This window comes from Aptenodytes forsteri, unplaced genomic scaffold (assembly GCF_000699145.1).
Source record: "Aptenodytes forsteri isolate BGI_AS27 unplaced genomic scaffold, ASM69914v1 Scaffold119, whole genome shotgun sequence".
Lineage (NCBI taxonomy): Eukaryota > Metazoa > Chordata > Aves > Sphenisciformes > Spheniscidae > Aptenodytes > Aptenodytes forsteri.
In genome coordinates, this window is record NW_008796165.1 from 8,124,152 (window position 1) to 8,138,953 (window position 14,802).

Genomic DNA, 14,802 nt, shown 5'->3' on the forward strand with positions numbered 1-14,802 from the left:
ACATGAGACCAGCCTCAAAATTCTATGATTTTACTGACCATTTAAATTCATGGATGAAATGAGTTATAAAAACTAGAACCCTTTTACTGGTAACTAAGAAAGGTGATCTTAATTTTCCCAGATTTCTGAGATCACGGCTACTGCCATCCAAATATCCTTACATCAAACAGAAGCAAAGACTGCATTTCCCATTTCTTTCATTTCCAGGATTCTCTAACAACTGAAAAAAGCAACATTAGAACTGGATCACAAGAAGCAGAAATGTGAGCAGAATATGACAAGCGTTTTCTTCTATCAGGACTCAACATGGTCAAGAATGCTGAAAATGGAAAGGTTAGGGGGGTTTTGTTTGTTTGTTTGTTTGTTTTTTAAATCATAGCTACTAGACTGACTTGTATTTTTAATATAATGATACAATGGGTTTTGTTCTTCAGTGTGCACTTCTTGCATTTCTGTAAGACTCATTACCACACAGTGAGGAAATAAACCCTTCCCAAAAGCAACGTGATAGGCGTAGATCACTTCAATTGAATTATTTTATGTTTTAAAATTGGACAATCCTAAAAAAATTCTCTTGTGATGAAAAAGTACAAACATAACACAAAACTGATTATCCCTGACCTGGTATTTTTTACATAAACAAAATTAATTCCAATCAGTTTATCTTATTTTTTATAAATAGAAAATAGACAAGGGGGTGGGGTTAAAAAAAATAAATTGTGAAGGAACAACTGTAACCTCCCTCTTTATTCTGGGGAAAGAACATGATAATTCATCATACTTTCATCCACAGAAAAAAATCCAAGCAAGCCACAAGTCAAAGTCAGAAGGTTATCTAAAATAAAGACATTTAGGAACTGTTTATTAAATTACTCAGTTACTTTTCTGTTTCTGAATGATGATGAATGTGCTGCTTCATAGATTCCCATGAGCTTCCAAACCTGGGTACTACCGATTTTCGCTACTAAATTGGGATTACAGTATAAATGTTAAATTGAAACTTTACCATATTCCTGAACCCACATAACAAAACAGACTGCAAGTATTCTTCTAAGCATCTAAATTAAAAGGATCCTACCAGATCCACTCTACTACTCTACTGCAAGCGATTGATGAGAACCACAGAAGTAACATACAAAGTAATTAACATTACAGAAAATCCAAATTATAGTTATCATATTCTTACACAGAAAAAAATAGTTGAGTATTTTCTAATGATGTGTGTATTTTAATTTAAATATAGTCAAATTTACACTACCGATTAATAGACACTTTCTCTGTCAGGACTATTCATTCTTTAGTCATATCAATTCCAAGGGGAAAATTCCAAATGATCCAGTAAATGCAGACATGGCATCCATTACAAATAAACAGCCAGTATATGTAAACCTCACAACTTGTTTTCATATCCCAATGACAGCATGCGGTAATGAACTTTCTGGTCAGAAAGCCTTTGTAAGACCCGGAAAGGGAAAGAAATATATACTCCCAAATACTAATTACTCATATGCTTAATACTCAACCTCTTCAAAAATCTGGAGATCAGCCAAAAAGTGTCATAAATGGTTTGACTTTGTACCAGAACACCATTTATCAGCATTCTTAATTTCTATCTGTGCAGACTGTGCTTAGTACTTAGCAATGAAATAGCTAAATATAACAGCAGTGCTAATTAGATCATACATAAGTGTTTGAGAATTTTGATTATAACCTACAAGTCTTTATTAAATTCAGCTAAGGAACATCAACCACATCTGCTACAGCCGTCACAAAACTGAAGGTGCTTGTGTTCACAGGGGATGATGCAGAGCCTCAATACGTTAGTGGGTACACAGGTGTCATCTGAAATGTGACTCTTCAGTAGTGCAGCCGAGTAACTTGTAGTTGTAGACCTACTTCTGCCTAAACTAATATCCATTGGCTTATCTATACAGTAAAGAAGTACAGTTACTCATCTTGAAATAAGGATATGAGGTCTCAGCCAACCATACTGTTTAGGAAAACAAAGCATTAATAGCAGTAGGTGGAAGGATGGATGCTGAGTTCCTCTGTACGGGATCTGCATGCAAGGGCACAGTTACGACACTTGGCACTTCATCCTCTGTCTTTGTCTCTCTCCCCTTTACCCCTCCAAATCTCATTCTAAAAGTTTTACAATTTTTTCGTGCAGAAATATATTCCATTTTGACAAGCTCAGTCATTACTTATGAAGAAGCAGGCATTTCTCATCGCTACGCTGAAATTACTTAAAACAATGAACTAATTAAGAAAAAAGTTTTAGATTAAATACTGAGAACAAAAGCAGCACAAAAGCAACCTCTCCTCTCCTTCCCATATTGGGTTTTGCTGTTCTATGCTACCAAAATGAACAGAAGTCATCCTGCCAAAATAAATCAAAAACCAGTGACCTCAAGGGGGAAAAAAGTTTTACCTCAAATATACATGTGTAAAGCTAATATCCAAAAAGTCATCAGTTTTTATATAATTAAAATCACAATGTTTTCATGTAAAAACTGTAATTAAAATGCTACCTACAACTGATCTCAGATTTTTTTTTTTTTTTTTTAAACACATACATATTTGAAGGTTTCTCATTGCACTTGGCAATAGCAGTAATTACCAGTGGAAATTTAGAAGTTCAGCCAATATAGCAAAGAGAAATGGAATACATTTCAGAAATTTCAGTAAATTATTCTGGCTTCATTTTCATTTTACAAACTCAGTAATGTTAAGGTTGTTACGATATCCAAAATAAAGATTACGAACAAACTGTGAATCTATTTAAATCAAATTATACTTATTTTTCCATTTTCTAGAATAATTTTCAAGACTTCATTATATCAGTTGATGATATATACCCCAAACCAGATAAATCAAGTCTTTAATATAATTAAAGTTTACTTAAGTAAACTTGTTAAAAAAAAAGAATGATTTAAAACTCATACATTTACTTTGTTTGAACTTTAACGAGCAGAACAGATACAATTCGTGGCGTTAAAATTATTCAGGCACGATAAAAGCTAAAAATATGTCCTTGCTGAATCCTGAACATGAGATTTCCACAGACAACGTATGCCTTGTTTCCCACAATCAAACTGTCACAGCATGAAAACATTCTCCTGCGTGTGGAGGTTTTGATACCCATTTCCCTGGTGAAAGTATGCAAAAGGATCTGAAAGAGTTACTGACAATTCATACAGTATCCCATATTTCATTAGATAGTACAAGCAGAGAACATATATCTTAACTCTGAAGGGAGATGAAGCAACAATGTTTTAAATGACTATTGACTCCACTAAATTTCCTGATAATGTCAGAAGACTGTAGTCTGTCAGGTTCATAAGAGACTCAAGATGATACAGGAATCCAATTATGTGAAGTCTATTTAGTTGTCCTGTTTGCTAAGCCAAAGGTTAACGAGAACTGCACTGAAAAAACCTCCTGTGGTATTACAAAGTATTTCTTATGCTGCATAACATGTAAATGAAAAAGTATTTTAATCAAGTCTTTCGTTAACTCTTTAATTGCAATGGAATACTATACAATACAGCAAGTGAAAAACGACAGAAAAAGTGATTTTAAAAATTTGCCTCTGAACTAAAGACATCATGGCTAATTACTAAAGTAATTATTACTGAACATTTTTAATCTGCAAAGGAAAAAACGTTCAGATCACAGAACCATAGATAGTCATTGCTAACATTAAATCTTTATAAATAGTAAACTATGGCCTCTAATTTTAGACAGAAATTAATTATATTTTTGTTGGTAACACATTCAAATCTGTTTACACAGCTGACAAGTCTCAGCTGCACCAGACTCGAGCAGTGAGCTTTGAGGACTCTTCTGCTTTGGAGCAGATGACTCAACATTCACCGATTTCATTAAAGATGAAAAGGCGAAAAATTCACCTGCAACAATGTCACTTGTAAAAACAGACTTAAAACAGATTTATGAGTTTTACATATGTGAGGTATCCTATGCAAAAGAAAGGGGGGGGAAAAAAATACGGGAAAACCTAACAGCTGTGGGAAAACGGATTAGAAGTGTTGAGTTTCCAATTCTTTTTTGGGCTAATGTAAACTAATAAAATGTTAAAATGGATCCACATTTCAAAGACTGTAATTACCACATGACACCATGCTGTTATTTCAGATCTTACATCTATCATCTCAGCTATGCTCTTGAATACATGGACATAGATTTACCCACCTCTCTCAAACTTAACTACCGTTTCTGCAAACACTACCACAGACGTATTTTACAAGTATATTAGAAATATTAGAAATTCAGACAGTCTTTGCCCCCTTTTTTTTTTTTGATTAGCATAAATCCTTTAACCAGAGCAAAAAAGCAGCAGTCTTACCATACAAACAGCAATTCTCCCTCTACAAGAAGAGAGTAGAAACGGACAGGAAAGTAACGCACTGAAAACAATGCTAATACATAGAGAAAGCAAATCCCAATTCCATTTTCACTTTGTAGAATACTCAGGTTCAATCCCTAGTTTAAATGAATGATTTTATAAAAATAGAAATATTTTTTTTTTCTACATTTTTCTCAGGTCACAAAATCTATATACAACATAACTACATAATTATTTCAGCATTTTAGGCTTTTTTTTTTTTTTTTTTTTTTTTAAAAAAAGGGGCCCCCCCACGCGGGGCGTTAGCTGGCATTGGGAACATACTACCAGAAGAAAACTGTCTGAGCAAAACTGAAAGACATGCTGTAAAACACACTGTAGGGACAGCCATGCAAGGAAGCAAGTCTAATATTTAATGGAATTCTGCAGTTAAGTCCTACAATTTTATGAATTTGTAGGCAATTCACAGTTAGCTGATTCTGTCACTGAGGGTACATATTGATCTCAACTAAGATTTCCTTCCATTTCTAAATAATGGTAATTCTAAAACCTGCAAAATACATTTGAAAATTGAATACATATTGTACTGTACACATATTATTTACTATTTCAAAATGTAATCTTGCAAATATCCATAAATTCTTACTGGTCCAGCAAGAACCACAGTAGATACTTTACAAGCAAGTGAAGCTCTCCACCAATTTCAACAGGAACACCTCCTGCTTAAAGCCAGACACAGGCTTAAGAATACCAGTGACCTGATGAACACAACTGAGGAAAATATCTAGATATGCACTCAGAATACATGTAAAAAACAGGATTTCTTTTCCCTGAAGCTCTATCATTGCAGTAGACCTCCTCAACTTCCACAATGTTGCGCAGCACGTCTCCTTCTAGTCTAAAACATGCACTGAATCTGATGCACATTAATAATTTCCATGGAAATGTGCTTTAGTAAGCCAGTAATTTAGTATTTGTGCCTTTCAAGATAAAGCTGTGAAGTATGTGTAATGATAAGTTACTGCATATGGGACACTAAAAGCTATTGGGTGATTCTGATCAAAAATCCAAACAAAATCAGCTATTTGTAGGAAGAAATGAAATGAGAAACAAAGCTACTTACTGAGTCATCTGTGGCAGAAGGAGGCCAGCCTTCCCATAACTGGTGACGGACAGGGATACTAGTTAGGTCATACACATTTCGCTTTACCTAGCAAAAAAAAAAAAACACCAAACCCAAAAAAAACATTCAGAACCTGTACCAACAGAAGCATACAGGCAAACTACATTCTTTTCATCATAATCCCAAGCTTTTTATTTTGTTTTTTTCCAATTACTTATTGTAAAACAGGTTCCTCCAACACTTGAAGATTCAGATCTGTTCCACAGGTTTGCATGCAGCACTGCTGAATTTCAGTGCTGCCGAAAGCAACTGAACAAACTATGTTAAAGAAGAAAAATAATCTATAAAGTATCATTTGTAATGATACAGTATTACTGAAGTATCATAAATGTGTAAAACAATGTATAATACGAATTTTCCAGTAAATGTATTACAAAGTAATGATCAAACTGAAGGGAAGCAGAAGGTAATAACAAATTACAGTTTGTTACAGTTTTTGCTAGTTAACATACTCTGTTTCCACCTGAAAATTTTAGGTTCCTGCTAATACAATAAGAAAACCAACTATTTTTGCATAAGTTTCTTAAACGGGATAAAAAAATAAAAGTTATAGTATTAAACATGAAAATATGAATTAATAAGCACATTTCCAATGAAGACAGCCCATTTCAAACACTTATTAACAAAACACAAATAAACTGATTTTTACATCAACTCTTTTCTTATGCTATTAAAATACAAGTCTCTACCATTAATCTCACATGATGGTTGTCAGGAGGAAGGGAAGGGGAAAAGAAGAATGAGTTGAAAATTTCAAATACAGGAAGAATGCTGCAAAATATGAGAGTTACAAAACTCTTTCCTCAAAAACATTAACAGAGATAAAAAAGCTGGCATGTTTTACCTAAGCGCACTTACCCTAAGTTAACAACTTTGTCTGAACAGAAAAATTATTTAAAAGAAAAAAAAAAAAAAATCAGTAAGAAAGCTGAAATTTGTCAAAATGAGAACTACTAACATAATCCATATATTTAAAGGTTTCTTATTCAAGAAATGAATGAAAGATGATTCTAAACTACCATGCTTAGGGACATAATACAATAAAACAAAGCGATATACTATACGGACATTTTATATAATTTGACCCTAACTATTAATCGGTACTTGCCATAGCTTCATCACGGAAGCACAGCTGAGTTTTGAATACATGGTAAGGTAATATGGTAATATAAACACATGGAATGTGCATATGTTCCCTCAAAATTTGGCATTTATTTTTAGTACAGAATGTACATGCAACATCTGGCAGTAGCTATTCATCTAAAAATGTGTTTGCATAATGAAATAGCACCAAAACTCTTTTTCTCAGGATCATCTTTAGAGAGAAATGCTGCACAGATCCTTCTGCTTAAATTTTGCACATAGTTCAAGCACATTAATACGTGGATGAAGGATGTATGTGCAGACATTAAGTGGCAAAAGAACTGTTCTAATCATTGTAAATATCCTAAGGGGTGTGAGGGAGGAGGCAGGGATTTCCACACATATGCTTGCTCACAAATGTTGATTTGGGCAACATTCTTCAAAAGACTCTTCATGGCACTGCTGCATGAGTTTGCCAACAAATAAATACAACTGAGCAAATTCAGGGCATATAGAGAGCAAACACAAAGTACAGTGCTCTTACTGTATTTCCAGTTCTCAGATCCTCCATTCAGTGACTGTTGCTCATTCTCACTACTTTTAGCAGTAGTAGTATTTCATACTAATAAAGTGCCCCTTCGTAAAAACTGTGAAGAACTGTCTCCCATTTCTGGATAGATTTAATATATAGGCTGTGTGGGTAATAATTTCAAGACTATCAGTTTAAAGCTTTATAAATATAAATATTCTGCACAGATGAGTGGAAAACAATGGCTTCAAATTATTATCTAACAGCAAGATACGTTACTTCCAACTCTTGAGTCTACACTTCACTAAAGGATGAAAGTCAGACCATGTTGGTTCCTTATCTGGACATTTCAGTATGATAACATATAATGGGTTGGATTTTCAGCTCAGCTGTACATTCATTGTATATTTTAGAATCATTAAGATCTCACTCCTCTTTTTTGTAAACCCAGTAAATTACACGTACACCCGATAACCTTTAGGTTAATATTGGTTTTGTTCAGGAGTTTTTGCAGGGAGACCTATCTGGTAACTATATTTCAATTAAAAAAATTTACAACTATATTTTAATTAAAAAAATTAAAACAACATTCTTTTGCTTTAGACACAGAATACTGAAGTATTTATAATTAAAATGCACTTCATATTAGTCCTTTCTCATATTTAAGCATGTTGTTATGCTTTAAAAAATACAAATATACCTCAATTATTAAAAACTTATTTAAATACATTTCAAATACACAGATATATGGTATATTCTTTTATATATATGAATATGCATATGTGTACACACACCTGTGAAAAATGGAATTATGGAAGACCGAACTCTATAGAATTTGGTATATGATCTCATTCCTACTGTTCAAAACAAACAGCCTTTCTTCACTGCTTCTTAACAAGAAGGTAGCCTGCTGTGCAGTATTCGTTTCACAGTAGTATCAAGGTAAAGAGAAGTCATTACTCCGTACTGACCCCACAACAGCCCATCAAAATGTAACAATACTGATCTGTGATCACAAGAATACGGTTCTTGCTATTTTAGTTTTCTTGCATTAAATACAGAGATAAACTGTCCCTGTGAGATAACTATTTTCCAATTACACATCAAAAAAGTCTTATTAACATTATTTTCACAATATAAAACTCTAAAATGAGCTATTTTCAAATAACAAGTGAAACTTATTTACAGAAACGTAGGATCAATACAACTACATAATATTGTTTTCAAAAAGCCTTCAGAAGTAAAAATAAATAACTCAGAAGTCACATTCCTCAAATTCCCTTTTAATTCCAAAGTACAACAGAAAGGCATTATGAGAAAAACAGTATTTCCCTTCTTTCATTAACTCATCTGTAACTGCACTGAATTCAATAACATTCCTCTGCTATTCTAAGCTTGAAAGGCATGCTCGGGGTAAAGTGTTATGTTGGTATAAAGCACAATGCCAGACTGATGTGCTGGACAAAAGTGATCAAAGTTGAAGTAATTTTAGCCAACGCACAAGTATTCTGCTGCATTATTCTACCAGAATGACATCTGTTGAGCAACTCGTCGCAGAATAAACTAGTTGTTATAGACAGGCCTGGTCGGGTAGGGGACCATGTAAGACTTATTAGAGTAATGTTTGATTAAACAAACTGCTTGAGTTAAGATCATAACTGGATTTGGAATTCATGCCAAAGTAGTCCTCTTTCAAACAACAAGCCACAATCAATTATTTAAGATAAAATAAGCTTGCTTTTAAATAACTATTTAATTTTAGGTTTGTTTGATAATTAGAATACTACTAAGAAAGCAGACTGCAAAAGTTTTAGAGACTAGGAATATTTACTAATCAAGTACAGAAAACCCCTTTTCTTCATTAACTGACTTAATTTCAGTTTAAAGTTAAAGGAGGAAAAAGTTCGAAAGATTTGTATAAAGCAGAACTATAAACTACTTCTTCACTAGGCCACTGAAATAAAAACCTACGGCTATACTCTTCATGCAACTGAAAAAAGTTAGCATAGTAAATGGATGAAGTCTGGTTTAGGGCTTTTCTTTATAAATTCACGATATTGATAGGAGGACTGAAATCTTTCTAAATTTGTGTAAAGCAAACTCTAACTTCTAGTGCCATCCACTGAGCTACATTTATTGGCAAACTTTTTGGTCCCCCACCTTTGATCAGTTCGAAATACTAATTGGTGGCATTGTCTTTGTGCAGCCCAGAATTTCTTTTCATAATGTTCAGATGCCATGGTGACTGGCACATTACTATGGCAGCCACCCTTCAGATTATATCTCCAGAATATACGAGATCATTTAAAAACAAATTAAAGGCACATCTATTTGGTTCCGCAACTCAGCTGTGAACAGTATCAACACAACCATTTAAACCAAAAAAAATACCCCATATATTTCAGATGCAATTTTACTTGGAAAATTATGTATAATTCCTGCAGAACGCCCTGCCTTGCAGCTATACACTGATGGTGGAGAAGCACATGAAGTTTTACCTTCAGCTCATTTTCACTGGTGTTAGAAGGGAATTAAAATACTAAACAACTTTTACTATTTTAAGAAAACCCATACGTCAAAGCAGCCAACACACTGAGAAAACTTCCCAGATATAGGCAGAGTCTTACTTTCTTATTTTCCACTGTTTTTTTTAAGCGATGAGTATGTTGCTTTAAAAGGAAGGTTAAACACAAAAGATACACTTTGTTTGTAGATATGAAGTTAATCCAACATTCAAAGCCCTTCCACATCCATATTAGTAAGAATAAAATGAAGTAAAATGTATCACAGGGCAAGAAGTCTGTACCAGGTAATGTGATGATGATGACGACCTTCTGATGGTTTCACTTAGCAGGAATAAGTAGCTATTTTCTTTTCTCTGAATTAGAAAAATCTGAAATCTACTGTCAAAAAAAAAAAAATCTAACACCGACCGAATTGTTAAAAAAAATAAATTTATGCTGAATCATCAAAGAACTGTCGTGCCTGAATCCGTACCTTCGAATCACAACAAATCACAACAAAGTTTAACAGTAGTTTCCCTTAGGCTGTTTTCCACTTATGCAGGTACAAAGTTAATTGAAATAATGTAGATAATGAACTTTTGTTAGTCTTATTATTAAATATAATTTATGCAAAGCTGTAAATTGGCTGAGATGCTAAAGACTGTTCCAGGCACATAGGCAGCATGAAAGACAGTGCAAAAATGAGTGCATGAAAGGCAGACAAAAGGAGCAATAAAGTCAGAGGACTGTGAGGAATGTGGAATGCGAGTTGGGGGACGCGGGGAAATGAGATCAGATGCAGACAGAGCAAGGTTGCATGGGGCACTGATAGTAAAGCAAGAATCTTGACTTTGACATTGTAACAGAGAAAAAGCCAAGACAAGTAAGCAAAATTTTCATGGGACAGCAACGATATGGGTGGGGCAATGACAGAAATGCAAAGTAAGGAAAAGCATTTTGGTGAAGAAAGATGGAAAGAAAGGAGGCAAAACCAGCTAAAGCGATAGTCTTCAAGATTATAGAGGAAAGCCTTTAACATCTCCGCCAGACAAAATTCCACTGACAGATAGCAAAGAGCATCAGGAATCTGGCAGTAATACATGGAAAGCAGGGGCAGAATCTACCAAGTTTCTAAGCATAGAGAGGTGTCAAAGGTGATAAAAGTGGTGAATTTGAAAGGATAATGATGTTATCAATAGTTATGAACAAAAAGATGGGTCAGATAAAAGGGTAATTTCAGTTAACTATGGACTAACAAGAACTATTAAAAATATAGAGAAGTAAAACTAGAGAGAAACAATTTCTGAATCGGCATCTCTGCCACAGCCTATTGCAATAGATTTGGTCCATAGTAATAGTAAAGACACGGGACAGCAAGTTAGGACAGAAAATGAAAAACAAAGATAAGTGATCCATATTTAAAATTTTCCCATAGCAGAGAAAAAGTATTTTGCATTTTATCAGGAAAAGGCTACCAGCAGTCAATGAAAAACTGAATTTCTTAACTTTAAGAAGTGGTATGTGCAGTAATTTTTAGCCAGGAACCCACAAGTAGGATATAGTCATATATAGCAAGTAATGTACTGTATGAACCATGGCTAACATTAGCACCCAAACCAGAACTCTCGGGTCACTTTATGAAAGATTCATTCGAGGGGAATGGTATAGATCTGCTCCACTTACAATTTGGTTTGCCTTTTTGTATCTCCAGTACACAATATAATAAACCATATTAAAACATAAAGAACAAAGGTTATTTAAATCAGCAAATTTTAAATTTTAGTGTAGGCTTTACTTTAGAAACAATAATGCAATTCAAAACACATCAAATGATAACCGGCCTCTCCTTCTAGCAGCTGACTGAAGTTTAAATTATGGAATGCTTTCAATTAGTGAATTAAGATGTCAGAATTGGGATATTTTTAAATAACGGCATCTGCTTCTCAAGAATTTCATACCACTGAAACTCTCCAAGGAAGACTCACTATGGTAAAATAACTATTTACATTTTCACATTTACTAAATTCACTCTGTTGTAATTGAAAGGAAAAAAAGACGCTTCCAACCTAAATATTTAAAATCTATACTGAATGCAAAAGAACTCCTCTCCTGCCCAAGCTTGCCAGCCAAAAGTCAGTTGTGATTCAGCGCTTTTATGAAATACACAAGAACTCAAATGTATGTTTTATTACAATACATTCTCTAATTAATTTTCTATTTCACAGATCTTCATTTAAACTACTATTTTTGCTTTTAATACGTCTGAAAAGATTCTGTTCTGCATTTAAGTTTTCCCCTTTAGTAGGCTAAAGCTTTGAAACCTATTTTCTTGTTTAATGCACAATAAAAATGCATTAAATTCTAACATAATTGGTTTTAATTCATTGTCTGAAATACCTTACTTGCTTATTCTATCATGACAAGTAAAACTGAAACAAATAAAAGCACCAAAACTCGTATACCTCCTGAAAGTAATATTCTCTTCCCTCTAATTAGGACTGTTTCATTTTCAGGTTAAAAACAATATGCAATTTCAAACCTTCCTAAAGGACCCTGAGAGAACCTGAATGTCCATTGTACGCCAGCCATATACAAAGCAGAATTCATCAGCAAGTTACCAGAAAAAAAAATCAGTAGAAAATTTTCTGCTAAGTTTTCGTGTACCACTTTCTTGCAATTAAACACATTTAATGTACAGAAAAGCCACTAATGTATCCAACTTTCACTTTACAGTGTATGGAACAGTGTTCAAACCAAAATAAACCCAGTTTAAACTACTGTTAAAAGTGGGTTGTATTGTACTGTAGCACTCAGTACTTGTGCCAATATCTTCATTAGAAAGCTTCTGCTAAGTTTTCGTGTACCACTTTCTTGCAATTAAACACATTTAATGTACAGAAAAGCCACTAATGTATCCAACTTTCACTTTACAGTGTATGGAACAGTGTTCAAACCAAAATAAACCCAGTTTAAACTACTGTTAAAAGTGGGTTGTATTGTACTGTAGCACTCAGTACTTGTGCCAATATCTTCATTAGAAAGCTTGTTGAATTCATTATGTAACCATTCAAATTAACTTAGGTTTGGAAAATAACGTGATTTTTGTGACATTTGCTGATAGGAGTTCAAACAAAGAAGATTAAGTCACATTAAACACTAAGCAAAAACCAGCAAATACATTTTTTTATGTTTCCAACTCTTTAATTTCAATATCTAGAAAAGAGATTAAAGTACATGAATTTTGCCTCTCATTGTTGGAAAGGTGGAGTAAGAACTTCATATATCTAGAGTTTAAATGAATACTTTAACATAGATAATCCATACTATTTCCAATTTGAGTGATGAGGCAAGGAGAAACGGGTAACTACTACGAAAGATCAATTGGCTGAATAAGTAAATGCAAAGTTGATGTATTATTTTGCTATTATGTATTTTAAAATGGGGGAGGGAAGAAAATTTTCAGGAGAAAGAATCCGTAAACAGACAACAAACTTAACAGAGACATGATTCACCATAATATTTTAGTAAAAACCATCCCATTTAGGAAAATAAGATACTAGATATGAGGACAGATTCACCAGTACCACTTCAAGAAAGGCATATGGATTCTTTACTCCCCTGCTAAGCATTTATAGCCTCATTCCCCCACATTTATATCCATCACAGTGAGTCATCAAACAAAATCCAAACCAAAAATGTTAATTCCATTTCACTGATGTAAATTCTTGAGGACTACAGAGAGTCCTAACTACTTATGTGAAATACTACTGGCAAACTTTAAATGTCCTAAATTCAAAAAATAAACTCGTTTTTTCCTAAGCTAGTTGGCTATGTTCTGTCTACTTGTTCTACAGTTGAGAGAAAGACATCTTCAGAGACACTATCTACTCACTTTATAACCTCATTGAGCAACTATATTTCTGAGCTGTAACACTTATTTAAAAAATTCAGAAATTTTTCTTAACTAGAAGCTGTTATCAGAAGCCCAGCCAGTTTAGGAATCACCAGATGATTTAAAAATTCATTAAGTGTAATGACATTTAAAATTCATTACATTTTGTAAATGCTTGTAAAGAAGCATTCATCAGTTTCCTTTCAGCAACAGCAATAACACTGTGAATAAATTACTTTCATAGATTTAACAATTATTAATACTTCATCATCCTCTATTTCATTCGTTGGACCTCATATTTTAAACCTCTTTTAAACCAACGCTTCTTGGATGTCATTTGACTTTTTTTTAATGGGTCTGGGCCAAGTTAGTATCTTAACACCACAACCTACAATAAAATGGTCCACTGGGTAATACTAGTATATTTTTGTAGTTAAAACCTGCAAATTTTGAAACAGAAAATAAAAGCAAGGCTTCAACTAAACTTTACTGAATCTTTTGACGTGAACTTCTGATTGCCTCATGCAATATATATCTATACCTACAATAAAATCTGAAAAGATGGATGTTTCAAGCACGAGATGTTCCCTCAAAGACTAGCAAGATATTTTCCCAACCTCAGCCTCCTGCTCAGACAAGGTTTGAGGTTTGAGAATTAATCTGAGCTCTCTTCAAGCTACCAGATACTACTTTTTGCCACTGCTTTGGATCTGGCCTTTTCCTGGGCTGCAGCAAGTGGCAAATGTTAAGTATATTCACTATATTATATTATTCACTATCTTCAAATTCTATATACAACTGTTTCACTGTCTCTAAAATATTATTTTACTTATCAATGCCTCAGTTTTCTGCCAGCATACATGCACATTCTAATTATGTGGAATAAAGAAACCTCTTTGCTGATCTCCATCTTTAAATACCTAAATTTAGCTATCCTTCCAGAAGAGCGTTATTGCTAAATGCAAGTTACAATCTTCAGAACTTGATGCAGAAGTTACTGATTGCTGCTATATGGCCTGCACTGCGCAAAGGTTCATCCTACATAATTATAATTATTCATTGCTTGTAGTGCCTAGGAGACCTAATTGTGATAATCCCCTCTGAACTTAAAACGGCATGACCCTTTGAATTTTTTAATAGAAGGTTAAAAGAAGAAACAAATTCCTATAGAAGAAGAAGGGAAAACACATTCTTAAGAAATTGAGGCAAGAGACACGAGTATTTAAAAAAAAAAAAAAAAAAAAA

At 33.7% G+C, this 14,802-nt stretch overlaps 1 protein-coding gene across 2 annotated transcripts in view; it reads right to left on the reverse strand.

The window, feature by feature from the left end:
- The window catches only part of FAF1 (Fas associated factor 1), a 175,700-nt gene that overhangs the window by 82,910 nt on the left and 77,988 nt on the right, over positions 1 to 14,802 (reverse strand). For both annotated transcript variants that reach the window (XM_009287352.2, XM_009287351.2), the window contains exon 8: positions 5,490 to 5,576. In XM_009287352.2, the coding sequence (XP_009285627.1) occupies positions 5,490 to 5,576 (87 nt within the window). The remainder of the gene's footprint in view (positions 1 to 5,489; positions 5,577 to 14,802) is intronic.